This window comes from Pteronotus mesoamericanus, unplaced genomic scaffold (assembly GCF_021234165.1).
Source record: "Pteronotus mesoamericanus isolate MK-2021 breed Mesoamerican mustached bat unplaced genomic scaffold, CSHL_Meso_final contig_438, whole genome shotgun sequence".
NCBI lineage: Eukaryota > Metazoa > Chordata > Mammalia > Chiroptera > Mormoopidae > Pteronotus > Pteronotus mesoamericanus.
In genome coordinates, this window is record NW_026555165.1 from 1,603,724 (window position 1) to 1,616,841 (window position 13,118).

The window sequence follows — 13,118 nt, forward strand, 5'->3', positions numbered from 1 at the left end:
TCAGCCAGCTCAAGAGCCTGCTCAAGCATTGCCCATGTGGCCCATCTAGAGGCGACAGGAAGCCCAGGGCAGGGCTGCTGCCCTCCTCTCATGCCCCCTCCCGTCAGTACCCCTCAGATGGGACCACCGTCTTCACTTCTCTATAGCTTAGTATTGCCTGTTCTTGAACCTCATCAACTGGGATCAAATGCATGCACGCCTTCACATCTGACTTAACATGCCTTCGAGAGTCATCAGTGTTGGCGTGTGTATCAGGGGTCAGTTCTTTCTTATTGCTGTGTAGATGTTTGAGTCCTTTTCCGTTTATTCTGGTCCTAACTTCTCTCCCCTCGTGGAACTTCCATGACTCATATATTGGAGTTCCATGTGTGTCCCAAGCTGGGTTGTTTTCCTCCATTCTTTTCTTTTTTTCCTCTCTCTCAACTCAGTTTAGATACCGTCTATTGATCTATCTTCAAATTCACTAATTTTGTTTTCTAATGTGTCCAGTCTCTATAATTTTGACTTTATCCTTTAGTTCTATGAAATTTTATGAAACCTATCCCACGAATTTCAGAGGCGGTATTTTTCCAGCTCTACCTGCTCTTTTGATTCTTGTAAAGTGGATTCCAAACCTGTTGAAATTCTGTATATTTACATCTATTTTGTCCATCCTTTTTCCCATTTAACATACTAACCATTAGTTATTTCTAAGTCCTTGTCTGTCAACTCCAAAACTGGACCATGTGTGGGTTTGCTTCTATTGTTTACTTTTTCTCTTGTGTGTTGGCCCAATTTCTTTTTCTCTTTCTTTCTTTTGCACATTTTATAATGTTTATCTGCATGTTGCATATTGGGTGTAAAAAAAAAGAGTGGGGACTTCAGACTCTGTTATTGCTCCCCCCTCCCCCCCACCCCAGAGGAGCTAGTCACCTCGAGATAACAAAGTACAGAATGAAGCAAGTTGGGGCAGTTATAGCTCTGGTAAATTTCAGGCCTCCTCTGGATTGTCCCTGTCCCTTTGGAGTGGCCTCCTTGCATTTGGGGTTGAAAGCCTAGTCAGTTCCTGTCTCTCTTAGCCCTTGCAATGCTGCTCTTCAGAGATTTTAGGGTTAGCTCTTTAGTCTCCCAATCCACACAGGTCCAAGATCTGGCCCAACATCTTGAGGGGAAGACCAGTTATTTTTTTGTTTCAGGTCCCCCCTCTAAATACTACAAGGCTGTGGGACCTGCCTTCCCAGCCCAGCCCCTTCCCAGAGCTGAGCAGATGTTCCAGGAGGAAAACTGAGCTTGTATTTTGGGCTCCTATGGGGCCCAGAGCGTATCGCAGAAATGGTTCATTTCTCCTTTTTCCTCAGTCATTTCTCTGCCTGGGACAATTCTGAGCACCAGCGATGTCCCAAATCAGCAAATGTCTCAGGGAAGCAAATAGCTGCCCAGCTTCCCTTCAGCCGGTAGGGCCCCCTTCTTCCTCAACATTTTAGTTCATCTGGTGCTTATCTTTCACAACACGCTCCATTCCCTTTCTTTAAAAGTGAAAATTGTCACGTTGTTTCCTCCTCCGTGCTGCAACGAGAATGGCAGCCTACAGAGAAAGACCACATCCTACCCAGAAGCAGAAGTTCTTCACTTCTGCTCTTTAGCACTTCCGATAGAGGTATGATTTGATTTCTTACTATATCCATGGAGTCACACACTAACTTGTTTCCTCTTGTTTAAAGAAGCTGTAGGGCTTTTATGTCTTTGGACATAGATGTCAACTATTTCCTAAACTTTCTGGAGGGATGGCCATTTTGCCTCCATGTTCTGTTTCGTTCTTTGGCGCTAGACCCCCTTCCTATTTCTGCTCTTCGGTGTGCGTGTACTTCTCATCTTCTTGGCCTTCACGGTCGCTGCTGGGAAAAGTGTCAGATACCGTTACAGGTTTCAGGGGGACGGAGCTCCCTGCTCTGCTACCACACTGCTCGGTGAGCTTGTGTGAGAGGTAAACTCCCTGAGAGGTGATTTCCTTCTCTGCAGCCGCTCTGCTCTCCTCTGAGTGAAGCTGTCACTTTCCCCGACTCTCCCCTCTGCTCTGAATCTGACGGGACTGCTGCACACGCCCACAGTGTCAGCTGCTCTCCAACATGTCTAAGCTCACAATGTTCGGGCCTCACGTGCCAGGATTTATTTCTTTCTGGGCCTCCAGATATCCCCAGAGGCCCCTCAAGCCATGTCAGTTCTGCCCCGTGAACACTGCCTCTCTCCTGCCACATGGCTGCAGCACGGACGCTCTAGTCTTCCTAAGACCGGCCCTCCAGAGGAGTGCACATGCTGAGAGCACTGGACAGGCACAAGTGGTTTATTAATTCTGCCGGGGAGAGGAGGCCCTGGCAGGAGCGTGGAGGTGCAGCAGACATGGAGCTGCGTCCCCACCAGCGGCGCGGGTGCCGGGGGCTGGAGTCCAGAATTGTGAAGAGCCGTCGTCACACATGGTGAGCTGGAGCTGGGCTGGAGGTACAATCTTGCCGGCAAAGGCCACTGGCTGGAGAAGCAGGCCCAGCCTCACCGGTGCCGCTTTCGGATGCTCTGCAGCTCCTGGTAGATGGTGCTGAAGCTGGGCCGCTGCCCGGGCTCGTAGGCCCAGCACTGCTCCATGAGCCTGAACACAGCGTCGGGGCACAGCTCGGGGCAGGGCAAGCGGCCCCCTGTGAGGACAGGCACAGCAGCCCGGCATGAGGAGGGGGTCTGGGGGCCCCGCGAAGCCCTGGGGGCACACCGTGAGCAAGGGAACCGCTGAAGCTGCGCTGTTCTCGAGGAGCCACCCTTCCTCGCCAGAGCCCCATGCGCACAGAGGTCCTAACCGCCACCCTCCTGTGCGCTAGCTGCACAGCCTCCGCAAGCCTCGGTCTTTCCTTCTGTAAAAGGGATACACTAATCCCCACCCCTCCCTGTTGTGAAGAGCAGGTGAAGTAATGGACGGCCTGGCACACCACAGGCGTTTACTCAGGGGTCTCTACAGGACCGATTGTTCTTATTCAGCCCCAGTGGGAAGAGTGGAAGCTGAGGGGACCTGGAAGGGTCCCCCTGTGGCACGGAGACCACAGCTCGGCGCTGAGTCTGCTGCCGTGCAGCAGGGCTGCCTTACCTGTCTCTACGAACTCCCGAGTCTGCTGATTGCTGAGGTTGGGGTAGGGGGACGCTCCCAGGCTGAAGGTCTCCCAGAGCAAGATGCCAAAGCTCCACACATCGCTCTCGGAGGAATAGCGGCCTGCAAGGAGGCGAGGAGGCGTGAGAGGGCCAACCCCGTCCACCAGTCTGGGAGGCGCGTCCAGCCTCGGGCTCACAGCCCAAAGTGGACAAGGCCCAGGTTGGCACGCGAGGCCTGACGTTGTTAGGTTACCGTAGTTAAGAGCCTCAGGCGCCGTCCACTTCACGGGGACTTGTCTGAGGCCCCCTGAGGCAGCGTAGATCCCGTCCTCCTCCTCCCGGGACATCCCAAAGTCACTGATCTTCAGGACATTCTTCTCTGTGACCAGGCAGTTCCGAGCAGCCAGGTCCCTGGGGAAAGCAGGCGGGGGAGGGGCTCGCGGAGCCATCCACCATGCAGCACCTGTCGCCCACCTGAGCTGGGCACTCCAGACACAGCCCTGAACAAAACTCGCCGTCCGTGGGGAGAGGCTAAGCCCAGCGCGCGCACTGGGCCTGCTGCTGAGGGGCGCTGGGTGACAGCACAGCCCAAGCCTGGGCAGGGTCCCGGGGGCTGGGCGGCACGAGGCCGGGGCTCCTCGCTCACCGGTGGATGCAGCCCTTGCTCTCCAGGTACTCCATGCCTGCGGCCGCGTCCCCCACCATCTGCAGCAGCGTCTTCACTCGCAGGCGGGCTCCCTCCGTCCGAAGGAAGGTCAGGAAGTCGCCTCCTGGGGGTGGGCGAAGGGGAGGCCTTGTTGAGCCAACACAGCAGGGCTTGGGTCCCCACGCCAGCAGTGCGGCTCCCCGGGCTCACCCTGCACGAGCTCCATGACAATGTAGATGGGCTGCTTCTGGGTGCAGACGCCAATGAGACGCACGATGTTGGGGTGGCTGTACTGCTTCAGGATCCTGGAGGGCACTGCTGCTTAGGCTCCCAGCTTGGGGACTTGCACATCTTTCCCCAGCCCCAGGACCCGAGGGACGATGGGGAAAAGGGCAGCAGAAGGAAGCTTGGCCTCTACAGCCAGGAGGCCTGGACGTGTGACCTCAGGCGGGTCACTGAGCCATAAGCCCCCTGCCCCGGTGCGGGGTCTGTGAGGATGACACGACGCCACGGAAATCCGGCACTCTGCATGGCACCATGCGCGGAGGAGCCCCCTGTGGGGACCCCAGCGGTGACCATCACTTCTTCACCTACCGCGCTTCCTGCAGAAACCTGGCCTTGAGATCAGGGGGGAGCGTCTCTCGGCAGGATTTCACCGCCACCAGCGTGTTGTCCACTCGCAGGCGCCCGCTGAACACTTCACCGAAGTTCCCCTGAAACAGTCCTCGGTTTCCACTCTCTGCCCTGGACCACAGTCCTCTTGTGTCAAGGGACAGTCCTCCTTGTCCCCACCTGCCCTCCACTCCGTGTTCCATCCTAGCTCCCTGGTGTACCCTCTGGTTGGGAACTGAGTGAGGACCCATGGCATAGGCAGGGGATGTCCCCTCTGACTTGCCACGTTCACGAAGAGAAGGGACATGGAAAACCCAAAAGCCACTTTCCCTCGGGTTGGAAAAGACTTGTCGTGGGTAGGAAACTGACTTTCTTCCTAAGCAGGTGTTTTATAGGTCCTGTGGACACAGCATGTTGTTATGTGCGACTGCTGGCGCGCGAGGGCCCCTGAGGAGGCAGCGCCCAGTGGGGCGGGCGGAGGGTGCCAGTGGCCGGGACTCTTCCCTGTCTCCTGGAGGGTGGTGTATGGTGGTGGCCAGGAGGGGGGTTGGGCATGCGCTGGGACTCAGGCCAAGGCAGGGAGGCTGAAGAGCTCTCGGCGGTGGGCTCCGGTGGGGCTGGGGTGTGGGCTGGTCGCGGAGCTGGGTGAGGGGAATGGCGAGCAGCCAGGAGGCCAGCAGGGCACTCAACTCACCCGCCCAATCTGCTCACCCAACACCAGGTCCTCGTGGTTCAGTGCCCACTTGTCCTGGGGAAGGAAGGGTTTGGGGGTCAGAAGTCAGTGAAGGGAAGGTGTGCCGGGCCCTGCGAAGGACTGAAAACACCCTGCCAAGGCTGCGCCTTTCATTCCTTGGTGGCTCGGTTTGTTAGTCTGTAAAATGGGGTTGGATCACGTCAGGATCATAATCAGACGACTTTGAGGACCAGGTGGGGACCTAACTGGGTGAGCACCAGCCTGCGGGATGGGAGTGGTCTTGATGCTCCAGATCTAGCAGGTGGATGACCCTGTGCGGAGACGGGGGCCGTAGGAAGCCCCTCCTGCCGTGACTCTGTGGGCCTGAACCCACGCTCCCCACGGAGCGGGCGGGGCGGGGCGGGGCGGGGCGGACAGGAGGGGCCCAGGCTCACCTTGGGCACAGCCCGGCTCAGGACCACACCGCTCTTCTTGGTGAGGGGCTGCTGGGAGTGCAGCAGGTGGTCGATGAGCAAGGGGATGGTGGGAAAGCCGTCGCCTTCCAACCGGTACAGGTTCTGCGAGGCAGGGGCACGTGGGGTGAGCAGCCTCCACTGCCTCGGGGGCCTGAGCCCTGGGGGGGGACGCAGAGCAGCAGGGCGGAAGGGCCTGCAGAAAGGCCCGGCCTGAGGGTGCCCCCTGCGCCTGCTCCCCGCCTCAGGGGAGAAGCCGCCCTGAGGGCTTTGGCCTGCTTTGTTGCTGGAACCGGGTGGTCTCTGCGATCCTCGATCCTTGCAAGGTGGCGCCGCGCCCCCCCCTCCCCCCACGACAGGAGGGCTGGGCTCCAGGCCCACTCACATCAGCAGACTGGATGATGAAGTGCCGGGGCTGGCCGTCCCACAGCACCGACAGCACGTACTCCTGCTTGCCCTGGCTCTCCCGCACCAGGAAGTCCCCGGACTGCGTCAGCAGCTCAGCCACCTCTGCCCGTGGGATGGCCCCGTGGTACCACAGCTGCTCGTGCAGAGGCTTCTGCACCTCGGGGACGAGCTGCAGCGGCGGGGGGAGCTGGGGAGGGGCGGGGGGAGCGAGAGGGGTCACTCAGCCCGCCTGTCAGGGGAGGCCGCGAGGCCAACTGGGGGCCAGTGGGGTTTCTGTCGCATGACACCCTCAGTCCTCCCAAACCCTGGAGGGGCAGGCAGAGCCGTCCGCACGCCCCCAAAGCGGGCTCGCTCTGGGCAGAGCCGGGATGGAAGCCCGGCTCGGCTGGTCCCAAACGGAGCTTTTGCCGTTCACCCCAGGCCACAGCCTCCCTGCCACTCCCAGAGCAGGAAGAGCTGTGGGGTGACCAAGGCTGCAGGTGCCTTTGCATGTGTGGTGGCCCAGGGAGGGGGTGTCGGGGAGGCAGGATCTGGAGGCATCTGCGCCTGGATACCCAATAAGGGCAGGCTGGGCAGAGCCTTCTCTCCCCAGGGCAACCCAGTGACTGGCCCGGACACCACGGTGGGAGGGACCCAGGGGGCCCATTTCTGAGACCCCTGCACTGGCCCACCACTTGGAGAAGAGGCAGAGGTGTGGGCCTGGCTCGGCTCCACTCACCGAGAACTTGGGGCGAAAGATTCCCGAGATGTGGCTCTTAAGGATCTCCAGGGTGGGCGTCCTTCCCCCTTCCCGCTCATGCTCCTGAGGCCAGGGACAGACGTCAGCAGGTGGCCAGGCTTGGGAGGCGGAGGGTGAGAGTGAGGAGCGCGGCCTGGGCCCGCCTGCAGGGTGGCCGCAGTGGGCGGTGGGGCACTCACCGAGGACGAGGTGGAGTGGCGGTCGTCCTGCAGGAGCGGCACCGGTGGGGGCTCGCCGGGGCCCAGCCTCTCCAGCTTGTCCTGCAGCAGGTCCTGCTGGGCCTGCAGCTTGGCCTGGCTGCACAGCGCCACCTGCAGCCCCTGCAGCTCCTCCTGCAACACCTGCCTCTTGCTGAGCAGGTAAACCCTGCAGGCAGGCGGGTGAGGGGGAGAGAGAGGGCTCAGCCTGCAGCTGGCAACCAGCAGTGGGGAGGGCAGGTGGGAGGCCGCTATCGGTGGGACCCACTCACCGCTGCCTGGGGTGGATGCTCTGCTCCTCTTTTCGGAGCTCGCGCTGCAGTTGAGTGACCACTTCCTGCCGACCTAACACCATCTGCGTGGCCGCAGCCAGCTCATCTGTCACTGAGGTGAGCCTGTGCCAGAAGGAAGGGCAGCGTTAGAGCTGGCCTCTCAGAGGCACCCTGCCGATGCCCGGCGCCCACCCCGACCCCGGCGCGCACGTGTGCTGCACGCTCTCCACCGTCAGCTCATTCAACTGCAGCTCTCCGGGCTCCAGGGCTTCGCTGTCCTCAAGCAGCGACTCATCAAACGTGACACAGGGTGGAATATCTGGTGTGGACCTGTGGGGGGACAGTGCCCCGTCAGGGAACAGGCGAGCAGCCCTGGCGCCCAGCAGGGGCAAGGAGGGGCTTACCCATACTGTCGCAGGAAGCCCTGGTACTCGGCCTCAGGCTGGATGCGGGCAACGGCTGCAGCCATCTCCCGGTGAATGGCCGCCACCTCGTCCTGCACCAGGCTGCTAATCTCCAGGTATTCCTGCAGGATCTCCTTCCTACCCGCAGACGGGACCCCGGGTCAGCGGGGCCTCAGGCCCGGGCACGGCTGGGAAGCTTGGGGCCCCTGACTGTGAGTTGGGAGTCGGCCATGGGACTGAGCCCCACTTCCTCATTTACCAGCCAAATGACCAACAAGCAAATTAGTGACCAGCTCCCAACCCTCACTTCCTGCTGCGTGCAATGGGGGTGCTGGGAGTCGCATTGAGGGCCCAGTGAGATAGATGAGCACAGTGTTACACACTGTGTGCTGGTTAAATGTGAGCTACACGCCTGCCTGCCCTGGACAGCCGGCCCGACGCAGGCGTAAGCCATCGATGCGCTGTAACCCCCACACGCGGATCTTCCGTCCCAGCACCACCCCAGAGCGCCATTCTCAAGTATTCATCTACGTACTCGAAACCTCTTGTTGGACACCACATGTTGAAAAATGAATCACTTTTCTTGTTTCCTGAGCCCGCTTCTCCCATAGCCTTCTCAACCCTGGGAGTCACCCTTGACTCCTCCGTTTCATACCCCACTTCCAGGCCATGAAGAAATCCCACTGGCTCTGCTTTCAAAACACATCCTGGACCCAACCACATCTCTCCTCCGTGGGTCTAAGTGGCTACGGGCTGTGGTCTGAGTTATTAATGTAGCCTCCTGTCCTCCTGTCTGGTCCTCCCTGCCCTTGTCCTTGTCCCCTGAGGTCTAGTCTCAACACAGCCAAAGTCCGCACAAGGGCCTGCTGGGCCCTCTACAGTCCAGCAGTCCCCAAGCCTGGCCTCCCGCCTCATGGCTGACCCGGCCCTCCCCTGACTCTGCACAGGCTACACCGGCGTCCTGGCTTTGCCTGATTTCAGGCATTCTCTTGCCTCAAGGGCCTTTGCACGGCTGCTCTGGCTTTCTCCCAGTATCCTCTGGTTCAGGCCTGCACCTCCGAGGCTTTTTCAGATGCTCTGTTGAAGGCTGCACCCCCCCAATCCCCTTTTCGTTTTAGTTTTCTCCATAGCACTTATCACCTCTAGTGGGCTTTCTTATTTCACTTACTGACTCTCTCCCCTGACATGAACGATCTTAGAGGACAGATATTTTTATCTGCCTTTTTCTCTGCTGTATCCCAGAGCCTAGGACAGCGCTCAATAACTACAATAAACCCCTGCAAAAAAGGGCCCCCAAATAATGTAATTCAGATATAAACGGGCTGGCTCCAATCCTTGGCTCAGGGCCCGTTCTCATACATTCTCTACGACTATCCCTTCTAAGGACTGACTTTTCTGGGCGCAGTGGCAGGGCGATGGGGCTGTGGCGGGGCGGGCGGGGCCGTGGGCTCACAGGATGCGCGCCATCTCCTGGTGCAGGTCCTGCAGCGACTGGAGCAGGCCGGGCAGCATGAGCTGGTGGTGGTGCTGGTGGTGCAGCTGCGCGGCCCGCACGCCAAGCACGTAGCGGTTATGGTGAGCAAAGAGCTTCCACAGGGTGCGCACATACTTATCCTTGGCCCTGTCACGGTCCTTGTCTGCCAGGTTAAGGGAAGGGGAGGGGTGGGTGACAGTACAGAGGCCTGGGCGGCCCCCCGCACCCCACCCTGGGCACCTGCGGACAGGTTAGAGGGAAGGCACGCACCTTTGCCGGCCTCCTGGTATTTGCGCCTGGCCTGGGCGCTGTCCCGCACCAGGGATCGGTACTGGCTCTTCAGCTTCTCGATGTCCTGGCTGTGGGTCTGGGGAGAGAGGAGAGGCAGTGTGGGTCAGCAGGTCCTCAGGGCCGCACACCTAAGTCCATCCTCCAGGAAGGGCCTGACCTCTGGGGTCAGAGAAGCTGGACTGAGGACAAGCCCCTGGGGTCTGGGGGAGGCTGCAGCTGCCCCTCCTGGGCCCCGAGGGGGGCCTGTCAGCAGGCAGGGCCCAGCTGCAGGAGCACAGAGCTCCACACTTAGAAGGCCTCTGTGTTTGGTATAATGCTCTGTTGATGCCACCTTGAGATTCTCACTAATTCTTTCACAAGGGCCCCACATCATTTGGTGCTGAGTCCTACGAATGATGTTCCTGGTGGCAGGGACAACAGACAATCAAGACCAGAGTTCGCATCCCAAGCCCCCCGTTTAGGTACTGGGATACTCTTGGGCCAGTTGCATCCCTCTTCTCTGAACCTCAGTTTCCTCATCTGTAACTGAGCTCAACGTAGAGGCTATAGAGGAGCTTTTTCCTTCAAGGGCCAACTGGTAAACATTTTAGGCATATCAGTCGTACAGCTCTGTCCCAATTACTCAGCTCTGCCATGGCAGCTCTATAGCAACCATAGGTAACTTGAGAACAAATGGGTGTGGCTGTGTGCCAGTAAAAGCACCTGTGACAAGAGGCTTGCTCGCCCTGTGTTTAGAGAAGGTTCTGGGCAGAGAGCCGTGTGGATACACATTGGCCACCAGGGGCCGCTGTAGGTCTGCGCAAGGCCAGGTTTTGCTCTGGTGGAAGTGGGGGTGCAGGGGGCCAACCAACACACTGAATTAGAACAGCGATTTTCGACCTTTTTCCTCTCCTGGCACTAATTACTAAAATTCTGCAGCACACCAAAAAATATTTTTTGTTGATCAGCCAAAAAAAAAAAAAGGTATAATTTTGACTAATTAACAACAAAAAAGTAATTACCTACCCTTTTTACTCCAGTGACTTTTTAAAAAATCAGGTGCCTATACTTGTATGCATTTCTGATACCAAGAACTAACCAATCAGATGCCATCTTATTATGTGGTGCGGCCAATAAGATGTAACTCTATTATATGACCTATATATTTATGGTTCAGAAAAGGGTATTCACACCAACAGCTATTGTTGTGTTGGCTGTTGCCATTTTTTTCTTTGAAAATCTAAGGGAAAAGAGATCACTGTCCGTGACTAAACATTCAAAAGTTCTTGCAACACGCTGGTTAAAAATTGCTGAGTTAGAAGGCTGGACCACTCAGATAAATAGCTCCAATCACACAGCCTCTAAACCGAGGAGCTGGGCAGGATTCAAACGCAGACAGGCTGACTTTGCAGCTCCAGTTTTTAACCTCTGTGTTGGGGCCCCCCCCTGCTGCCTTGCGGTGTCTCTGGGACCCTGGGGGGGAGCCCACCTGGGCCACAAGCAGACAGACTGGCCCTCGTTCCACTGCCTCTCAGCTCCCAGAGCCAGCTGGTGCCCTGCAGGCTGTGCGTTGTGGATCTGTGCTCCCCTGGCAATGGATGGGCCACTCATCCTTGTACTCCGAGAGCTTTGCCCAGGCACGCAGTAGGGTGACAGAAAATGCACAGGGAGGTCCTGCTGTAGGCCAGCCCAGGAAGGTAGGAAAGGAAGCTGCAGGGGCAGGCCTGCGGTCAGGACTTCCACTTTCCTGTGAATCAAGGGGCTCTTGTACAAAACCAGCCCTCTTAGCGCAAAGCGTAGGTAGAAGTGGCCAGGTGAAGGCCCTGGATGCCCGCCTGCCCACCCACCTTGGTTAGCTCCTGCTGCAGTTGCTGCCACTGCTCGCTGTAGGTCTTGCGCAGCTGCTGCCGCACCCCAATAAGCAGGCTTAGCTTGCTCAGGGGCCCGGAGTTCAGGTCTTCCGCGTGCTGCCTCAGCAACCGGCTCAGGCCCTCCGTCTGGCTGGTGATCTCTGCCCAGGACTGCAGCATGGGATGCGTGAGACAGGGCAAGGGAGCTCCGGAACTGGGACTGCCCGAGCTCTAGCCCTCCCCAGGGGTCTTCTGGAAAGATGGGACAGACAGATATCCCTGGAACCCCCAGGAATTCTTGGGGTGAGGAGGCCTAAGACCCCACTGAACCCCACCTGGCTGATGGGGCTGTCGAGGCCGCCCCGGCTCTGGGCCCCGCTGTCCTGCAGGGACATGTGATGCAGCAGCCCTGCGTACTCCCGATCACTCTTGACCCGCTGGGCCATCCACTTCCTCATGCCCTCCAGCAGCCGGAGCTCAGCCTCCTGCATTTGCTGCACTGCCCCGTGGCCCTGGGAGCTGCACAGCTCCGAAGAGAAGCCCATAGTGCTGTCCTGGGGACAGAGAAAGGAGAGGCCGCAGGTGGGGGAGGCAGCTGCTGCTGCAGCCAGAGGACTAGGGCACGGAGGCTGGGGGCTGAGGACCGAGAGAAGCTGCAGACTGAGCGGGGCTGGGGCCAGTCCTGCAGAAATGCCGCCTCAGGTGCAAAACACCACCCTGCCAGGGGCTGACTCTGCTTCCTGTGTCTCAGGCAAAGGCCTGGCGCCAGGGATCCCTTCCCAGTCCTGGAACAGAACCACTGAGAGTCTCCTCCCTTCCACCCAGCACCCATCCCAGGGGTACCCCAGCCTGGGCCCCAGGCAGCCCCAGCCTGGGCCCTGCCCCTGCGGCCACCCCTGCCCCACCCTGTTCCACGGCCCGGTGTGCGCCTTTTGGGCCCCAGCCCCTGCTCTCTGGTCACCGCTCACTGCCCTCGGCCTCCTGGGCCTCGGGCAGGAGTTCGGACTCACCACTCTGGCAGCTGTTCCAGGGGCCCGCAGAGGACCGACTTAGGCCCAGCCAAATGGCCAGTTCCTGATTCGGTGCTTCCTCCTCCCACGGTTTCAGTTAGCTCAGGCCCTGGGGCGGGCCGTTGAGGGGAAGGGGCGGGCGGTAGCCCCCAAGCCTGCCGGCCCCCCTGCCCAGCCACAGCCACACAGCCACGGAAACGGAAGGGAGGAGGGGCCGGGGAAGAATGGCCCTGCAGAGGGCAGCCTGGGCAAGCACTCCCTAGGGCCTGGGGTGGGGACAGGGAGCGGCCCCAGGGTGCCTTCTGGAGGGGGAAGCACAGGGAGAGGCTGCAGGCAGGCGCTGGGCCTCTGAGCCTGGGGATCTGGTGGCAGGTGGGCAGTCCTAGCAGTAGCCCAGTGACCCCAGAAGAGCGAAAGAGAGCGTAGACCAGGTCCTCGGCACCCCAGGGGCTCCCGGAGGAGAACTCCAGGGCCAGGCTCCATTTCAATAAAACTTCCAAGTCAATCTACCTAGGAGGGGCCGGCTTCTCACACACTGGTCCTGGCGGACAGCCACCCCTGCCTAGCCCAGGCGGGGGGCTTCAGTCCCAGGGAGACCTGAAGGGTGGGGTCGGGGAGTGGAGAGGTAGTTGGCTGAGCTGGGGCTCGGGCTCTCCCCAGCAAGAGCACCCTGGTCTTCCTGGCCCCGCCGTGGGCCTCAGCCCTGCACCTGGTGGCCAGGCCACTTCCTTCAGCCAAGGGGGACCCTGAGCAACGGGGACACAGGCTGTTACTGTCCACCTTGCTGGAGACCAGGCCTGTGGGGGTGGAAGTGCCCCACTTGACCCACCCCCTGGGGCTCATCTCCAGCAGCTCCCTGAAGCAGAGCTGTCCAACCTTCTGGCGTCTCTGGGCTACACTGGAAGAAGAGTGGTCTGAAGCCGCACATTAAACACACAAACGTTAACGAAAACTGATGACCAAAAAAGAGTTTTAAGTACAT

The 13,118-nt window shown here is 59.3% G+C and overlaps 1 protein-coding gene across 1 annotated transcript; it reads right to left on the reverse strand.

Moving 5' to 3' along the window:
- Window positions 1–2,380: 2,380 nt before the first annotated feature.
- On the reverse strand, window positions 2,381–12,195 carry FES (FES proto-oncogene, tyrosine kinase). Its single transcript, XM_054577571.1, has 19 exons — window positions 12,137–12,195; window positions 11,462–11,680; window positions 11,124–11,297; window positions 9,277–9,373; window positions 8,986–9,169; window positions 7,533–7,670; window positions 7,339–7,458; window positions 7,129–7,251; window positions 6,839–7,025; window positions 6,639–6,722; window positions 5,898–6,107; window positions 5,495–5,617; window positions 5,061–5,114; window positions 4,349–4,467; window positions 3,965–4,059; window positions 3,755–3,878; window positions 3,362–3,519; window positions 3,107–3,229; window positions 2,381–2,666 (listed from the first exon to the last, which is right to left on the reverse strand). The coding sequence occupies exons 2-19, from the start codon at window positions 11,669–11,671 to the stop codon at window positions 2,524–2,526; spliced, it is 2,466 nt and encodes an 821-aa protein (XP_054433546.1). The 5' UTR covers window positions 11,672–11,680; window positions 12,137–12,195; the 3' UTR covers window positions 2,381–2,523.
- Between the last annotated feature and the right edge of the window lie 923 nt (window positions 12,196–13,118).